The sequence below is a fragment of the Arachis stenosperma genome, chromosome 7 (assembly GCF_014773155.1).
Source record: "Arachis stenosperma cultivar V10309 chromosome 7, arast.V10309.gnm1.PFL2, whole genome shotgun sequence".
Taxonomy (NCBI): Eukaryota; Viridiplantae; Streptophyta; class Magnoliopsida; order Fabales; family Fabaceae; genus Arachis; species Arachis stenosperma.
In genome coordinates this window covers 8,110,104-8,126,831 of record NC_080383.1, presented here as the reverse complement: position 1 = coordinate 8,126,831, position 16,728 = coordinate 8,110,104, and the positions used below count along the sequence as shown (strand labels likewise).

The 16,728-nt window shown below is 33.0% G+C and overlaps 3 protein-coding genes across 3 annotated transcripts; 1 reads left to right on the top strand and 2 right to left on the bottom strand.

Moving 5' to 3' along the window:
• The first annotated feature begins 6,497 nt into the window (after positions 1-6,497).
• On the top strand, positions 6,498-9,698 carry LOC130939337 (ankyrin repeat-containing protein At5g02620-like). The gene is made up of 3 exons (XM_057867445.1): positions 6,498-6,594; positions 7,412-8,034; positions 9,093-9,698. Exons 1-3 carry the CDS (start codon positions 6,498-6,500, stop codon positions 9,696-9,698), a joined length of 1,326 nt encoding a protein of 441 aa, XP_057723428.1.
• A 413-nt stretch (positions 9,699-10,111) lies between these two features.
• LOC130940875 (1-aminocyclopropane-1-carboxylate oxidase-like) lies at positions 10,112-11,634 on the bottom strand. The gene is made up of 3 exons (XM_057869149.1): positions 11,383-11,634; positions 10,773-11,306; positions 10,112-10,602 (listed from the first exon to the last, which is right to left on the bottom strand). Exons 1-3 carry the CDS (start codon positions 11,485-11,487, stop codon positions 10,333-10,335), a joined length of 909 nt encoding a protein of 302 aa, XP_057725132.1. The 5' UTR covers positions 11,488-11,634; the 3' UTR covers positions 10,112-10,332.
• A 1,472-nt stretch (positions 11,635-13,106) lies between these two features.
• LOC130939336 (uncharacterized) lies at positions 13,107-16,289 on the bottom strand. Its single transcript, XM_057867444.1, has 4 exons — positions 16,098-16,289; positions 15,000-15,821; positions 13,820-14,573; positions 13,107-13,738 (listed from the first exon to the last, which is right to left on the bottom strand). Exons 1-4 carry the CDS (start codon positions 16,287-16,289, stop codon positions 13,107-13,109), a joined length of 2,400 nt encoding a protein of 799 aa, XP_057723427.1.
• Positions 16,290-16,728: the final 439 nt, after the last annotated feature.

The window sequence follows — 16,728 nt, the reverse complement described above, 5'->3', positions numbered from 1 at the left end:
AATAAAATAAAATCCAAAAATATTTGATGATTCCAAACACATCCTTATTTTTTTCCCCCTATTTTATGTTGTCCAGCATTAATTATTTGTGTTTAAATATATAAGCTAAGCAATGCTACATGATATCAATAAAACAAATATTCTTTTGTCAACATTGTAAATATTAATAAGTATTAAATTTTAAATTTTAAATTTAAAATTATAAATTCTAATAATATACTGACTAAATATTAGCTAATATTAATAAAAAGTGTTGACCTTCTAATATTTTTTTAAATATATATCTTATTTACAATAAGAGAATATCAGGAGTCTAATATTTTTAGTGTAAATAAAGAAAAAAATTTGAACTAATATTGGTTCAAAATTATGGCAAAACCAAAGTAGTGTTGAACCTAGAATTATTTCTCTTTACGATGTCTTCTTGATGGAATAAGAAATCAAATCTTATTATCTTTTAACCACTCATAATATTTGTTCATTCTAACATACACTATTGTGGTTAAATAATTATGCGTAGGGGAAAAAAAGGCACGTAGTTGGCTATTAGGTAAATTACTACGTAATTTGCCGGGACAAAGGCATGAGTATGACGAAGAAAACGCTTCCAAGTGCTTTGGAAAATGTGGAGCTGGATTTTTGCCACCAAATTATGATACCTTTCTACAATTTCTCAAATCAGTATACGTGCATTCTTCCCTTAGCCGTTTGGTAGATGGTATGTGTGTTTCACTATAATCTCCATGCAACGTTATTTCTCTTAATTAGCTTGATTAATTAATTTATAAAAAATTATATGAAATTAATTTTTAGTTAGTTAAAATTAATTAGCTAATTCTATTAGGATTTATAATTTGAGATTTAGAGTTAATCATTTATGATTTAGAATTTAAAATAAATAAAATATTTTAAAAATTAGTTGATATTCTCCAAAAGAAAAAAAAAACTTCCTAATTTATATATTTGAAATGTTTATTTGATAATAAAAAAAATTAGGTAAAAATGTAACATTTTTACTACTAAGATGTCACGCTTCTAGCTGCACCACTTTGATAACTAGGATATTACGAAGACTTTCATATACTTAATAATAAAATAAGAGTTTTTTTAACTCGAAATCATATCATTATTTTCTTTAAAAATTGAAAATACTTTTCTTTTTAAAACTTACATACATACATGCAAACCAATCACAACACTTAAATATATATATATATATATATATATATATAAAATAATAAGAACCAGAGTTCTTTATACAATAATTTATAAATATTACAAATTACAACTCTTATCCCTTTTATAAAAATACAATATTAATGGCGAGAAATAAATAATAAATAAGCTAATACAATAATATCGTATAAGTAAAAATGCAATAAAATCTTCATAAGCTTCTTCGTCCATATATTAAAAAGAGAAGGTTGTAGGGGTGAGAACCTAACCACACGGTTTCACCAAATAAGTTTAGAATTGTCATAAGAAGATATATAAAAGAAAACTGTTTTTAACTACAGTGATTATCGCTCGTCCCATGAATCCTTTTTTAAAATCAACGGTTAATCATCCAAAATCCAAACCTTTTCGAAAACCATCGGTTAATTATCCAAAATCCAAAACTCATATTTTTCTTATAAAAATCTTAAAAGTTACCTAGACAGTATGAATGATTAACCTATTCCAAATATAGGTTTATTAAGTCTATGTTGAACCAACTTGATTTTTTATACTTTGCTAAACCTCAAACACAAACTAATCACAGCCTCCGGTCCATCACATAATCAATCACGGCCTCTGGCCCAATCAACTGAATCAACACCCAATTCACCACAATCCAACCAATCAGTCACAAACACAAGTAATGAAGTTCAAATACAATCAAGGACAATTATATCAAGTATAGCAATTAGCAGTTAAATCATAGTTGTCAGAACTGAACCGGTGATCGAAACGGTTAAACTAATGGGTTACTAGATCATTGGTTCAACCGGTGAGTCACTGGTTGAACCGGTTAACCCGGTCCTATGTAAATAAAAAATAAAAAATAATAAAAAATTTAAAGTTAAAATTTAAAATACATATTTTTACTAATATTTTAAGAATATTAGGCTATTCTAAAATAATATGAAATAGAAATAATAAGCATTTTATTAATTTTACTCTATCATAAATATTTTATTTTGTTTTTATATTAAAATAATAATTATTTTCAAATTTTAATAATTTATTAATAAATTTATATCTATTATACTATTATATACTACAAGTATTTATTAAAAAATAATATTAATAGATATTATATAATTATGAAAAAAAATAAGTGAATTTATAATTATTGTTAAATAAAAATATAATTAATTTAAAAATAAATGAGTTTATAACAAAAATTAAAATAAATTAAATAGAAGTAAATATATTTGATAAAAGATATTTATATATATAATAATTTGTAAGTATATTAACTAGAACTATGATAGCCTGGTGGTTGTGACTTTTACTTTTTCATTGTGGACGGGTTCGAACCCCACCTCGCCCATTTTGCAAAATTTTAATTTTCAACGGTTCGGTTGGACCGGTTTAAGATCCGGTTCACCAGTTTTTCAGTCGTCAATTTTTACCGGTTCACTCCGGGTTTGATCGGTTCATACCGGTTCTCTTCTTTGTTCGGTCTAATTAGCGGACGGACCGGTTTAGGATCTGGTTCACCAGTTTTTCGGTCGATCCGGTCCGGTTTTTACAACACTGAGTTAAACAGAATTATTCACATAGGCAAACCAAGTACAATATGCATACCCAAAAAATGTCACATAGATACACATGATGCATGCCTGTCCTAACGGCCATGAGCTTATGTGTCGGTTAAACTACTATAACTCGACACATCCGATAGCTAATCCGGATATTGTCTCTTTGCGTGCATCTTTGTGAGGAATATAATAATAATCTCGACTTCATCAAAAGTCGGTTTGAAAGGGTAGTGCCCTTGCACCTCTCACCGGAGGCAGTGCTATCCAGGATACGTGCCGGACCACCCATACATGCATCCAGAGAAAAAATCACAGAGTAAGTGAGATTTACCACCATCCTTACCCGGGATCTCGAGCAAATGGGATTAACCATTATCCTTGCTCAGAATCGCAAACAAGCGAGATTAACTACCGTCCTTATTTGGAGCGAAACTCAGCTTAGTGTGCAAGCAGGATTCACCCCGACCCTTACCACGTCCTTGCTAAGAATAAACATTAGTCAGTATGCAAGCAGGATTAACTCCAGCCCTTGCCAGCACAGTAAATTACATCTCAGTAATATTCATAATCAATCAAGCTCAAATTCATACTGAACTCAATATAAATTTTTATACTCGTTTTTATCACGATTCAAAAATCACTCTTGGTTCATTTACTTTCAAGAGGAGTATATATATAATCAATTCACATCACGCCAAGAATCAATTTTCCTCAAATCATTTCCCTTTAAAACCAAAACCACTTTTTGTAACACTTTACGAAACTTTTAAAACAACTTCACTCTAAACTAGTCCTCCTTTGTAAAATTCATATTTCACTTAACCAAATTTTCCTGAACTAACTTCAAAACCATTTCAATGTTGAACCTCTTTAAAAGACTCATCAAGAATCATTTATTCTTAAATCAATCACTTAATTACTTTAAATTATGATTTATTAATTAAACTCTACGGCAGAGTCTCAAGACTTTAGGGAGCGACAACCAATCTCATTTTTAACCAAACTTACAAATTTTTTCCAAAATACTTTTTAGCTTTCGCTTTTTAAGTTAAGACATTTTCAAAAATCTTGAAATTCATTTCATTTTCACCAAATCAAAGGTCCCAAATTAACTTCAATAATCCATTTCTTCATTTCTATTTGAAATATCCAAAAGCATAACTCTTAAATCGCTTTCGATTTTAAAACAAGTTCCCAAAATCGATTTCAATTTCATTTCTAAGTTTAAAACACTCCATTGCACCAAATCAAATTCAAATACTTTAAATTCACTAAATACTCTTCAAAACATAACCCTTTAATTAGAAGTAATCCAATAAAAACTCATTTTGTTTAACCAATTTTCCAAAACTAACTTTAACTTTAAAAAATCTTTCTAAAAGATTCAAATCATTCTTACTTCCCAACCGTAATCTCAATTGAAACATAATCACTTATTTTAAAACAATTACTTAAAAATTCATCAAAAACATCCCAAAAATGCAACCCTTTCCATAGTTAATCAAAATCAAATAAAATAATTCTTCAATCCAAATTTTTCAAATAATACTTTAAACAAATTCTTTAATTTTTATGAAAATTTTGGTAGCATCTCCCCTAAAACTCGGTTTTTACCACCTTTACAGGTTCTTCAAAACCACATTTTCTCAAAACCCTTTTCTAACAGTTTCAAAACCAAATTATTCCTCAATATAAATATATAAATCAAATTTCTAAAACAGAGCCATTTCTCATCATCATATATATAACTCCCATTTCCAATATAAAACCACTCTAACAACAACCAATCGTTTTCAATAATTCAAGATAACCAATTCAACAACACCAACCGACAAACCAGAATATCCAATCTTCTCAAACAGTCAATAAATCAATCCATAAACCTCACAAAATCATAAAAATATATTCTTCATGGCAATATAACTTGTAACAATTCTTTATCATAAAATAGTTTTAAGAAAAGACCCCTACCTCGAATAGTTGAACCCATAAATCCAGAGGCATTCAAAAATCCTTTTCATCACAACCCGCAACAGCGGCAGCCGCAACCACAGCTCCATTCTACTTTCGCAGCAACAGCAGCAACTTAAATCGCGATATGCAATAACCATAACTCAACCCTATGGAAATAACGCCGTAAAAACCTCAGTAACATATAATGGAACAACAATTAAAGGGGTTCAGAATAAGGAACGATACTTATGAATAAGCAAGAGAACTGAGCAACGATAGTTCTAGTGACAATGCAGCAGCTTGATGTCGCATACAACAACCATAAAACTCAGCATGCAAGAACCGGAACTCAATCCAACGTCACCAATGCTTCAGAACTTTTAACAACTTATAACAAAATACCAATTTCAAATGTTCCGGAACGAAAACGCTTATCAAGAAGACAGGGGCTCCAGCGGCAGTTTTTGGCGACCAAAATGGCGACGCAGCAACAACACAGACACGATGATGGCAAATCCAACAACGCGATGGCGCCGCGCGTCCTCTTCCTCCTCTCTATGATGGCAACGCACAGCGGTGACAGATCTAACGGTGACAACAACAGTCTGCGATGATGATGACGAGGGGTTGGCTTCACGGATGGTGGACCTTTGACGGTAGCAGTGAGCTCCCTCTCCCTCTCCCTCTCCTGGAATTCATATCTCTCTTCCTTTTATGTGGTAACAACAACGGTGACACGACGGCGGCTAGACAGTGACAATACAACGGCAACGTTGCGCATTGATGGTGCGAGACAGCTCCCTTCTCTCTTCTCTTCTTTCTCCCCAAGCTCTCCACTATCTGTTGTGTGTGTTTGTGTGTGAGTATATCGTGGATAAAGGGGCGAGGGAGGTGAGGGTGGCGGCTGTGAATGAAGGAGTTAGGATTAGTGTGTGTGTGATGAAGTTAAGGTTAGGGTTATGGTTTGTGTATGAAATTGGAGATTTTGGAGTTAAGATAGTGTAGTAATTTTAATTAAAAAAAATGATAGAGTAATAATTTAAAACAAAATTAAATACAAAATAATTATCTTTGAAATACTATTTTATTATTAACTTTTAAATTATTGTCGAATAAATACTAATTCAATAAAAATTAGAAATAATTAAATTAATTCTTCTTTATTATAAAATAAGGTTCAAAAGTTTAATATTCAAATTAAAGCACATAAAATTCTCATTATTTTTTAATTATTAAAAATTTAAATTATAAATAAGAAATTATCCAACTTATATATAAAAATCTTTAAAAATATAATTTTAAATAAATATAATAAATCGTAAGTAACTTATTATTTAATTTTCAAAATTTTGAAGTCTTACAAAAAAAACAGCTAAAATTTATTTTATTTATCTTTCAGTAATTATTGTAACAATTAATAAAATAAATTCTAGTTATTTTTTTGTCTTCCTAACATTACCATTTATATATATGTTTGTAGCTAGAATATTCCAACATAATAAATTTATCTTATTTAATATTTATTTATTATAAAATACATTAAATAAAACAAAACATATTAAATTTTAATAATTTTTTACTAATATTTTTTTGTTACCAAATATTTTGATTCTCACACTACTTTGTATGTTGTTTAATTACAACAATTTTTGCTCCAATCCTACCTGTTACATAATGCATCTCTACTTGTTAATTAATCAAGCGTTCTCGGAGGTAAGAGGAACAAAGCAGAAGCACGTATGGAGTGATCAACTCTTGAGTAAACTCATGGAAAACCCTTTCCAAGCGTTCACCGGAATGGGGGGAGTAGATCCTACTCATGATGAGCCTGGTGAATGGAGTTATTTTGACCCTGATGAAGACATATTCAAGGATATTGGGCGACCGTATATGGGTATGCGTATTTAATTTATAATTGCATATATAAGTCCCATGTAGATGATTGAAAAATATAAATAATTAACTGTTAGTTAACTAATAATATTAGTCAATCTTATTTTAGAGTTTATAATATGATTCAAAATAAAAAATTATAATTTAGAATTTAATATAAATTAAATAAATTAATTTATAAAAAATTGATGACTGATCTTGGTTAAAAAATATTGGCTATTTAGTATTACTGAATAAAAATAAATAAATTTATTCCTTTTTTTACATTTAATGTAAATAAATATGAACTTATTATATATATTTTTTCTCTTCTTATTAATATATATATATATATATTCTTAATTCATAAAATTAAAAGAAAATATATGTCATTTCTTAATCATAATAATTATTTAACTCTAAATAATTAAACTAATTTTGGAGTTCACAAAAGATCGATCTTGACCTTTCGGATCTAACGCTCTAATACCATGTTATGATACCACTCATCCGAAAAATTTTAGCTGATGGAAAAATGTAATACTAATGATTATATCTCTAATACTCCATAAACCTCCATTGTGCACATTGTATAAATATTTCATTGGCTCCTCATACTTTCCCTTTGGTTAAGTAACATCACCCAATTTTTTTTAGACTTTTTCTTTACTGAAAGAAGCAATCTTCCTTCTTTATCAAAACCTCATTCCTCACCGAAGCATAGTACCCTAATAAATGGATATTTTATAAGTACATCCAAGGATCGAATAGTTTACTGTATGTGACATATTTGAAGTAGTGATGAGTAAGAAACCATTGATAAAATTTGTTACATCCAGAGAATTCGCCAAAACCAGAAAATGGTACTTCTCAAAATTCGAGTGATACAAGAGGAGGGGCTCCAACTGATCAAAATGACCCAAAGGAGGGAACTAAATCTGGCGACTTGGTTTTAAAATGTTGTGATTGTGTCATCTCTAATGTGAAGAATAGAGAAGATTGTGAAAGAATGAAACCAATGAGGCCACAATTATTGATGAAATGTGGCTGCGGCAGAGCTGACTGTAAAAGCAATATTGCAGCCGCAATTGCGGTTGCAGATCACAGTACAGAAGATGCAAGTGATGATGATAGTAAAAAGGAGACACCATATTTATTAGCAGCGAAGCATGGTATTACTGAAATGGTGACCATGATTCAAGAAAAAATACCTAGTGTTATCCATAGCATGAACTCAAAGAATCAAAATGTGTTGCTTGTGGCTGTCAAAAATAGGCAACCCCAAGTTGTTCTGGAACTCAAAAAGAAATCAGAAGCAGAAGTTTGGGACAACTTAGTTATTGGAGTGGATGATGATGACAACACATTGTTGCACTTGGCTGCTGAGGGTTTAAAAGGAGACAAATCTTGGCGAATAGCTGGCTCTGCTTTGCAAATGATGTGGGATTTCAACTGGTACCAGGTATGTATATAACTTTTTTCAATTTATCTTTACTCCAACCAAAGTTGCTTTCTTTATTATTATTTTTTTAATAAAAATTTTAAAGGACCACTCTGATAAAAGACATTTAAACTTTAAAACGTCTTTTTTTTTTTAAAGAATTTTTTAATAATTAAAATTCAATTCATATAACTTATTAAACTGTATTATTTTTGTTAAAATTAAATCAGACAAATTAATTTGACCAAAAAATCAATGAATTAAATCTTGAACTGATTTAAATTAATATTTTTATATAAATGATTACAATAATCTTATAATAAGTAGTTTAGTCATTTTTTATAATAGAGATATTATAATTACTTTTATAAAAAAAATATTAATTTAGATCGATTTAAAATTTGCTTCATCGATATTTTGGTCAAATTGATTTGTCTAATCTATTTATGACAAAAATATACTGTCAATTATATATGTTAAATTTAATTGTTAGAAAACTTCCTTAAAAAAATGTTGTAGACATTTTTACCTGAATGACTCCTAAATTTTAATATGATATTATAAAATTATTTATCATCTATAATTACATACTTATTACATCTAATATTATCAATTATTTCGTTCATAATTAAATGCAAAACAAGTTAACTTTTAAACTGTTTTAGGTTGATTTTCTATTACCTCCATAATATTGATAAGAAGTATATAAATAAATATATTTTGATGTGAAAATATTATATTATAAATCATTAAATGATCCAGTTAAATATTTCGCATAATAATATCTTCCTTTGAAGAAGTAGCAACCTATAAATAAATGGTTATATCTGATTAAGGAGTGTTAGGAGAAAAATAATTTTTGTGATTTATAGCCATCAAATAGTCATCAATGATGATTTTAATGGTGTGAGATTGGTATAAGAATTCATCTAATGACTCATTTTTTTTGCTGGTTACATGCTGGCCAAAATTTAATAAAATTGCTTGTTGCTAGACTTTTACTATCTTGATTATAAGTTTGACACTTATATTTCAAAAGTCAAAACAAAATATAGCCGATATTACTGTGTTTGTTGCAGTATATGAAAAAAACTGTGCCAAGGCATTGCCACTTCAGAAGCAACAAGGATTCAAAAACGGCAGGACAAATCTTCAACGCATCACACCAGGAGCTCATCCAAGAGGCTAGCCAGTGGCTGAAGGATACATCAGAATCTTGCTCCGTGGTGGCGGCTCTCGTCGCCGGTGTTTCCTTTGCCACAGCTGGTAATGTCCCCGGTGGCTACGATAATGGCGAGCCACCACTAGAGGGACAACCTGCATTCGAGGTATTCGCCCTGGCTTCTCTTGTTGGACTATGTTTCTCCGTCACCGGACTCATAATGTTCCTTTCCATCCTCACCTCAAGGAAGGTGGCCAAAGATTTTCGAAGGAGTTTGCCACTGAAACTCCTTGCAGGGCTGAGTTCTCTGTTTGTTTCCATCATAACCATGTTTGTGTCGTTCTGCTCTGGCCATTTCTTTCTTGTTAACCACAAATACAGGTCAATCTTGTTCCCTTTATACGCTGCCACTTCCATACCTGTCGCTTTCTATGCCTTGGCTCAGTTTCCACTCTACCTTGATCTTCTCAGAGCTATTCTTACTACTGTTCCAACGGCAAGTGATGTAGGTGAAGTTCTTTGACTATGTTTCTGTGATTTATTTATCACTCTCTACAATAGAGTTTATTTTTCTTTCTTTCTTTCTTTCTTTCTTTGTTTTTTCCGTGTGGTAGCACATGCAAGTGCATGTCAATTTGTCAAGTTGGTCTGGTGTTGGTTGTGCTAATAAATTATTTTTCATTTAAGCATTGAAGTTCCTCCATGTAAGATGTATGTAAGAATATTTCATACACGAACACCTATATATTGTGTGTGTATCTTTATATATCAATGTGTTTATATATATTATGAGATCAGAGCTTCTGATTTATCGTTAATGTGTGATGTTATTGTTGATTTTACCATGCCAATTTTAGTTCTCAGTTTCTACTTTTACAAGTCGATTATTCTGACATACATCAAGTCTATTACTAGGAGGTGAAGGTGGACTCAAAGTGGAGTAGCAACAAATATAGCTTGTGCCACAATTCAACTTTTAATACATTTCTGAAATACAGAACCTCTAAAGTGGCAAGTATATGTGTAGGCTAATCACCCTACTGTAGTAAGAACTTGTATAGGAAAACAGAAAATAAACATTCCCAACTACTCTTTTTCAAGAAGAATTTATTTTCTTCTTAAAAATTATTACAAGTTTAGGACACAGCTGCAATTAATTAAGCTTCTGCAACGCTCATCATGGCTTGGAATCTTGGCTCCTTAGCTTGGAATTTGAGTGCAGCATAGAGCTTCATGTAGTCCTCAAACACAAACTTTGGGTATTCTTTGTTTCCTCCTTCTTCTGTCTTTTGTTCCAACAATGATGGTGCAGGGTATATCACAGCATCACTTCCAGGGTTGTAGAATGATGCTATGGACATCCTTGTTCCATTTGTTTGTGCTATCACACGGTGCTCCACACTCTTGTATTTTCCATTTGTGATCACCTATGTAATTTCACCATAATTATTCATGTTGGATAAGGTTACAAGAACAATCACCTTAATTGATATAAGTAGTTAATTTGTGAATGTTAGGCATATAAATATGAGAAAGGTTTTGTTATACCAGTTTATAAACATTATTCTAAGGATTAGTAATAAGAGAGTTGAAATACCTCAATTTGGTCACCAAGATTAACAACAATGGAGTGGCGCATGGGCGGAACATCCACCCATTTTCCATCCTTGAGAAGCTGGAGGCCGCTGACCTTGTCATCCTGCAAGAGAAGGATGATGCCGCCGGCATCGGTGTGGGCCCGGAGACCCTTAACAAGGTCAGGATTGGGGCATGGAGGATAGTTAGCAACCTTAGTCCCAAAAGAAGGACCCCTTGATCCAGAAAAAGCGTTTTTGAGATAGCCCTTCTCCAATCCAAGATTGTCACACAAAAGATCAAGCAGCTGCTCTGCAAGAATCTCCAGCTTTACTGCAAACTCTTTCATTACATCTCTGTACTCATCACTGAGATCAGGGACCTCAGAGATGTTAGATTCCGGAAGATGGCGCAAGAAGAAGGTGCTCTCCCAATCCAATAAGGTCTTGCTTGCTGCAAACTCCTTGAACCTCTGCTCCATGCATTTTCTGTAATGCTCTTTGTTTACCCTCTCCACTCTGTCCAATAACTCCTCTTCTATTCCATGATTCACCAACTATATATATATATACAAAACACCAATTAATGTGTTATACTATAAGATCATGAAATATATAAATGAATGTACTTACCTCAAAGAATCCCCAGTTCTTACAAGCATCTTCAATTTGATCAAGAATAGCCTTCCTCTCGTTACCATTGACATTCTCTAAGCTAATCACTGGGAAGTTCTCCATCTCTTTCTCTTTCTCTTTTGTATCACTTTGTGTGTTTTGTTAATGAATATGTTTTGAGTATGGAGATTGATGAGAAGTTAGGTGCATGTTACACTAGTATTTATAGGAATTTCCAATGATTGTAGATGGAAAGCACTTTTAGAAAATTATAAGAGCTATTAAATAATGCGCATGACTTGACATGAAATAAATATGATAATATATGCATGGTTCCACGTATGTTTATAAGTCAAGGGTCAATTTGCGTCATTGAATTGTCTACTACAATTTTGGACTCATATTTGGTGGCTAAGGCTAGTTAAGTTAACCCTTATGATTATTAGTTTATTACCCAAACCTACCAAGCATTTTCTCCTAAATAATAATTACTTAAGCTTGCTTGATTTGACATATGGCTTCTATATGCAATTACGTAGTTTATCTTAGAAGGGGACATAAACATAAGTTATATGGAGTTCTCCTTTGTTAGAGCCTCCCAAGCTCATTATTATGATATTGTAAAACTTTTTTCTATTTATAAATGATAAAAAGGGCGGATTTAAAAGAAAATAAATAATTTTAGAAACTTTTCTATGTCTCTTACAATATTATAGTATTATATATTATTATTATTATAATAAACACAGCTTTAACATATTTGTAGTAAGTTAAAAAAAATATATTATTGTAGGAACTAGTAAGTGATTCAAAAAAAAAATAGTCTATATGAAAATTACTTAATAACAAATAAATGAATGCAACAAAATGAGAAAAAAATCTTACTCAAATTAAGGTCATATACGAATTTTTTTTAAAGTAAATTTACCTACATAGAAAGAAAAAAGAGTAAATTTACTATTGGAAATAATAATAATAATAAACGTTTACATAAATCATTTGGGACACATAATTTTGAAGGAAAAGAAAATAAGCTAATAAAAATAGCTTAGTTGGTTATGCAAAATTTCAAGTTTAAATAAGAAATTGATAAAGTTAAGAAATGGATTACCATTGAATTTATAATTTCCAATTCATTATGTGTAAATCTTACCACTTTAATTTAAGAGTTTTATTTTAAATTTTTTACTTTATCAATCTTCTATTTTAAAAGAATTTGATCCTAAAAATATTCACTTGTAACTTATAAATACCATCTATACATTTGATAGTAATTGTTAGAATATATTAGGATTAATTATCATTAATTAAAATTATTTAGTATATCTGAATATTTATTATAGGATATTACGTTTTTATTATTTTAATTTTTTTAGCACCTATAAATAACTTTTTATATTGTATCATTTTACACAACTTAAATACATTTAAATCTTTTTTCTATTATTCTCTCTTACCTTTCTAAGAGTAATGATGATTTAGAAATCATCTTACACAAAAACTGTGAGCATTATGATAATTGGAAATCATTAATTGAAAATTTCATATGATAAATTTTTCTTTCTCGTTCAGTTTTTTTTCCAAAGATATAAACTTTCATTAATAGAAAAGAAAGTATAGATGTCCATTATTACTAAGACCAAAAGAAAGAAGATAGGGTCATAACCCAACTAAGCCTTCAGTAATTGAAGGTAAAGACTAGCATTTTTTAAACAAAGAAATAGAGATCAATATTATCCAAGTTAGGTAAGAAGGGAGCTTGAAAGTCGCAGGAGTTCATCATGGTGCTTGCAGGCTGAAGAGAGGACTTCAACGGGAGATCTCTGTTTGTGTTCAAAAATCCATGAGTTTCGTTCCTTCCACAAAAACCAGAGAAGAATAACAAGAAAATGGGAGTGGGTCTGTCGATTGGGGCTAGATTTGAGGGCTTCCATTGATGATATCCACCATTGGGTGGAGGTACTAGAAGGGGATGTTGCTAGCAGGTATGCGAGTGGACTTTGATTCCAAACTTCTTTAGCATATTTGCATGTCACCAAGCAATGGAGCACTGTTTCATCTTCTTCTGAGCAACACGAGCAGATTGCAGATGTTGATGGGAAGCGATGGTGAAGGAGGTGGCAGACCGGGAGACCTTGGTGGATGCTCTTCCAAAGAAAAATCTTGATTTTGTGGGGGAGAGCCAGCTTCCACAATGTGACCCATACATCCTTTTGTCTCATCAATTGGGGACAAAACTCAATTGGATCATGATTGAATTGGTATGCCACCGAATAGCCGGATGCAGCGTCATACGTTCCACCCTTGTTCAGTACCCACTGAAGTTCATCAGCTCCAGGTTCAATGTTCAGAGTCAGTATTTTATAAGCAACATCTGCCAGAAAATTTTCATAGATCAATGTCTGATTTCACTGTTGGTTCTATGTGAACAGGTCTTTAACCCAGAAAAGAGGACGTCCCAGGTTTGGGTGGTGCGGGCTGCGTGTGATAGTGAAGGGGTACGGAGGAGGAAGCCAATGGTCTTCATAGATGTGCAGTTGAGATGCTGAGCCAATTCGCCAAGTTATCCCTTTTTCAACTACAGAGCGCCTCTCTAAAAGGCTTCTCCAGCCCCATGAAGGTGAGCTTCCTATCTCTGCCTTTAGTGCATCTGTATATTTGTGGTACTTTCCTTTGAGTATTTTGGTTACAAGAGAATTAGGTTGTGTTAGGATCCTCCAGAAATGCTTTCCTAGTAAGGCTAGATTTTGTGCTTTAAGGTCTTTAAAACCCAGTCCTCCTTCCTTCTTCGGTCTGGTCATCGTATTCCAGCTTATCCAAGCCATTCGTCTTTGACTCCCTTTTTGTCCCCACCAAAACTGTGTGAGAATGCTGTGAATATCTGAGATCAGGCTATCTGGAAGTCTGAAGCAGGATAGAGTATAGATTGAAATGGCTTCGCCCACCGCCTTTAGAAGGACTTGTCTTCCCCCTGCCGAGAGGAGGCTGCGCTTCCACCCTTGAACCTTGTTTCGAACTTTTTCTTTAACGAAACTGAATGTTGCCTTTTTAGATTTAGACACAATAGAGGGTAAATCAAGGTACTTGTCCTGAGCCTCGATGTGGTTAATGTTCAATGCCTCTGCCAATTGAGTTCGAACTGAGGTCGGGGTGTTGTTACTAAAAAATATTGCCGACTTGGCCAAATTAACTTGTTGTCCGCTGAATCTCTGATAGGATGCTAGTAAATTAAGAATATTATCACAACTATTCATAGAAGCTTTACAAAATAGAATAGAGTCGTCAGCAAATAATAAATGGTTTACTCTAGGACATCGCCTAGTGACTTGAATTCCTTGAATAGTACTATTTTTTTTTTGCCTTGTGTAGCAAGAAGGAGAGTCCTTCTGCACAAAATAAAAAAAGATAGGGGGATAGAGGGTTGCCTTGGCGAATGCCTTTATTTGGCTTGAAAAAGCCAAAAGGTTGTCCTTCCACAACGACAAAATAAGAAATAGTAGTTACTAGTTCGCGAACCCAGTTAATCCAAGTATCATCAAATCCCAGCTTGTTTAGCATAAACCATAGAAACTGCCACTCAACCTTATCATAGGCTTTACTCATATCAAGTTTGACGGCCATTTTTGCTGCCACACCCTGTCGCTTAGTTTCAGATAGTGCATGTATTCATGGGCAATGAGAATATTATCGGATATAAGTCGACTTTTAATAAAAGCACCCTGGTTAAGACTTATTAGTTTAGGCATCATTCCTTGAAGTCTATGCACCATGACTTTAGAGATAACTGAAGAAAGACTTATCGGTTGCACCTGATTCATAGTATTGGCATCTGGAACCTTTGGGATCAAACAGATTTGAGTGTGATTAAGGCTTTTTAGAATTCTTCCACTTATAAAAAAACTTCGAATCGCTCTAAAGACATTTCCATTAACAATGTTCCAGAAATTCTGAAAAAATTTAGCCGTCATACCGTCTTCACCAGGCGCACTCTGAGGGTGGATGCTGAATGTAGCTCTCCTGACCTCCTCTATAGTGATCGGTCTTCGAAGCCGACGATTCATGGAAGTTGTAACCTTCGGCTCGAAGTCTGTAAAATATGGTTCAGGATTGGCTTGGCATTTAGAAGTAAATAGGCCCCTGAAATAACTTTCTGCCACCTCGGCTATTCCTGCATTAGTGGTTGCAACTTCACCATTATCTCCTTCTAGTTTCCAGATCTTGTTCCTCCTGGTTCTATTTCTGAATTTTTGATGGAAAAATTGCGTGTTCTGATCCCCTGCTTGTAACCATTTGATCCTAGACTTGGCTTTCCAATACATTTCCTCATCATGAAATGCTATTTCTAGCTGCCTTTCTAATTCAATTAATTCTTGTCCCCCGAATGTACCCTCTATTCGAAGAGCTTCAATCTGACCCTGGATTTGTTCAATTCGTCTTTTGGAGTTTGTGTTGCTTATCTGCTGCCATTGAACCAGTTTATGGCGGCATTTTTAAATTTTTTGTGCCAACACAAACATGGCTGAACCTTCAACTCTTTCCTTCCAAGCTTCATTGATTATTTATCGAACTTCTGGTCTAGAACACCATCTTTCTTGAAATTTAAATCTCTTTTTCGATTTCTCCCTGGCTGGATTAGTATCAAGTAGGATAGGAGCATAATCTGAACCGCTTTCTGACAATCTTAAAACAGTAGCATGCGGATAGTTAGCCACCCAACTAACTCCCCCAAGTACACGGTCTAATCTTTCCTGAATGAGAGCCTCTCCTCTACGCCTGTTAGTCCAGGTAAAAGGCCTACCCACCATACCTAAATTAGCAAGAGAATGAGCATCTATGAAGGAATTAAAAGCATCAATCACTGATTGGGGTTTGAAATTGCCTCCTGATTTTTCATTCTGGGATGAAATAGCATTAAAATCTCCCATGATTGTTACTTCTCCCTGAAATTGTTGAATAATCGGACTAAGTTCTTCAAACTGATGAAGTCGGGTCTGATCGGTTGTGCTCAGGTAAACTCCAATCACCCCCACTCCTTATTTATGCTTGAATCCACTACTTTTGCAGCAATGAAGTAGTATGAATGTTGTAATACCTAAACTGTGACATCCTCCTTCCATCCAAGCGCCAAACCCCCTGCTGTTTCATTCGGGTTGACAATGAAATAGTTGCTAAAGCCTGCTGCCCTCAGTTTCAGTTCCACGCTTCGAGCTTGATTTTTTGTTTCGCAAAGAAAACCGAGCTCGGGAGAGTGGGATTTTGTAATCCCTTTTAGATTGTGGACTGTCAGGGGTCTCCCCAAACCCCGGCAGTTCCAACTAATCAGCCTCATGGTTCCTGGGGTGCCACTTGACGGCTGGCACCCTC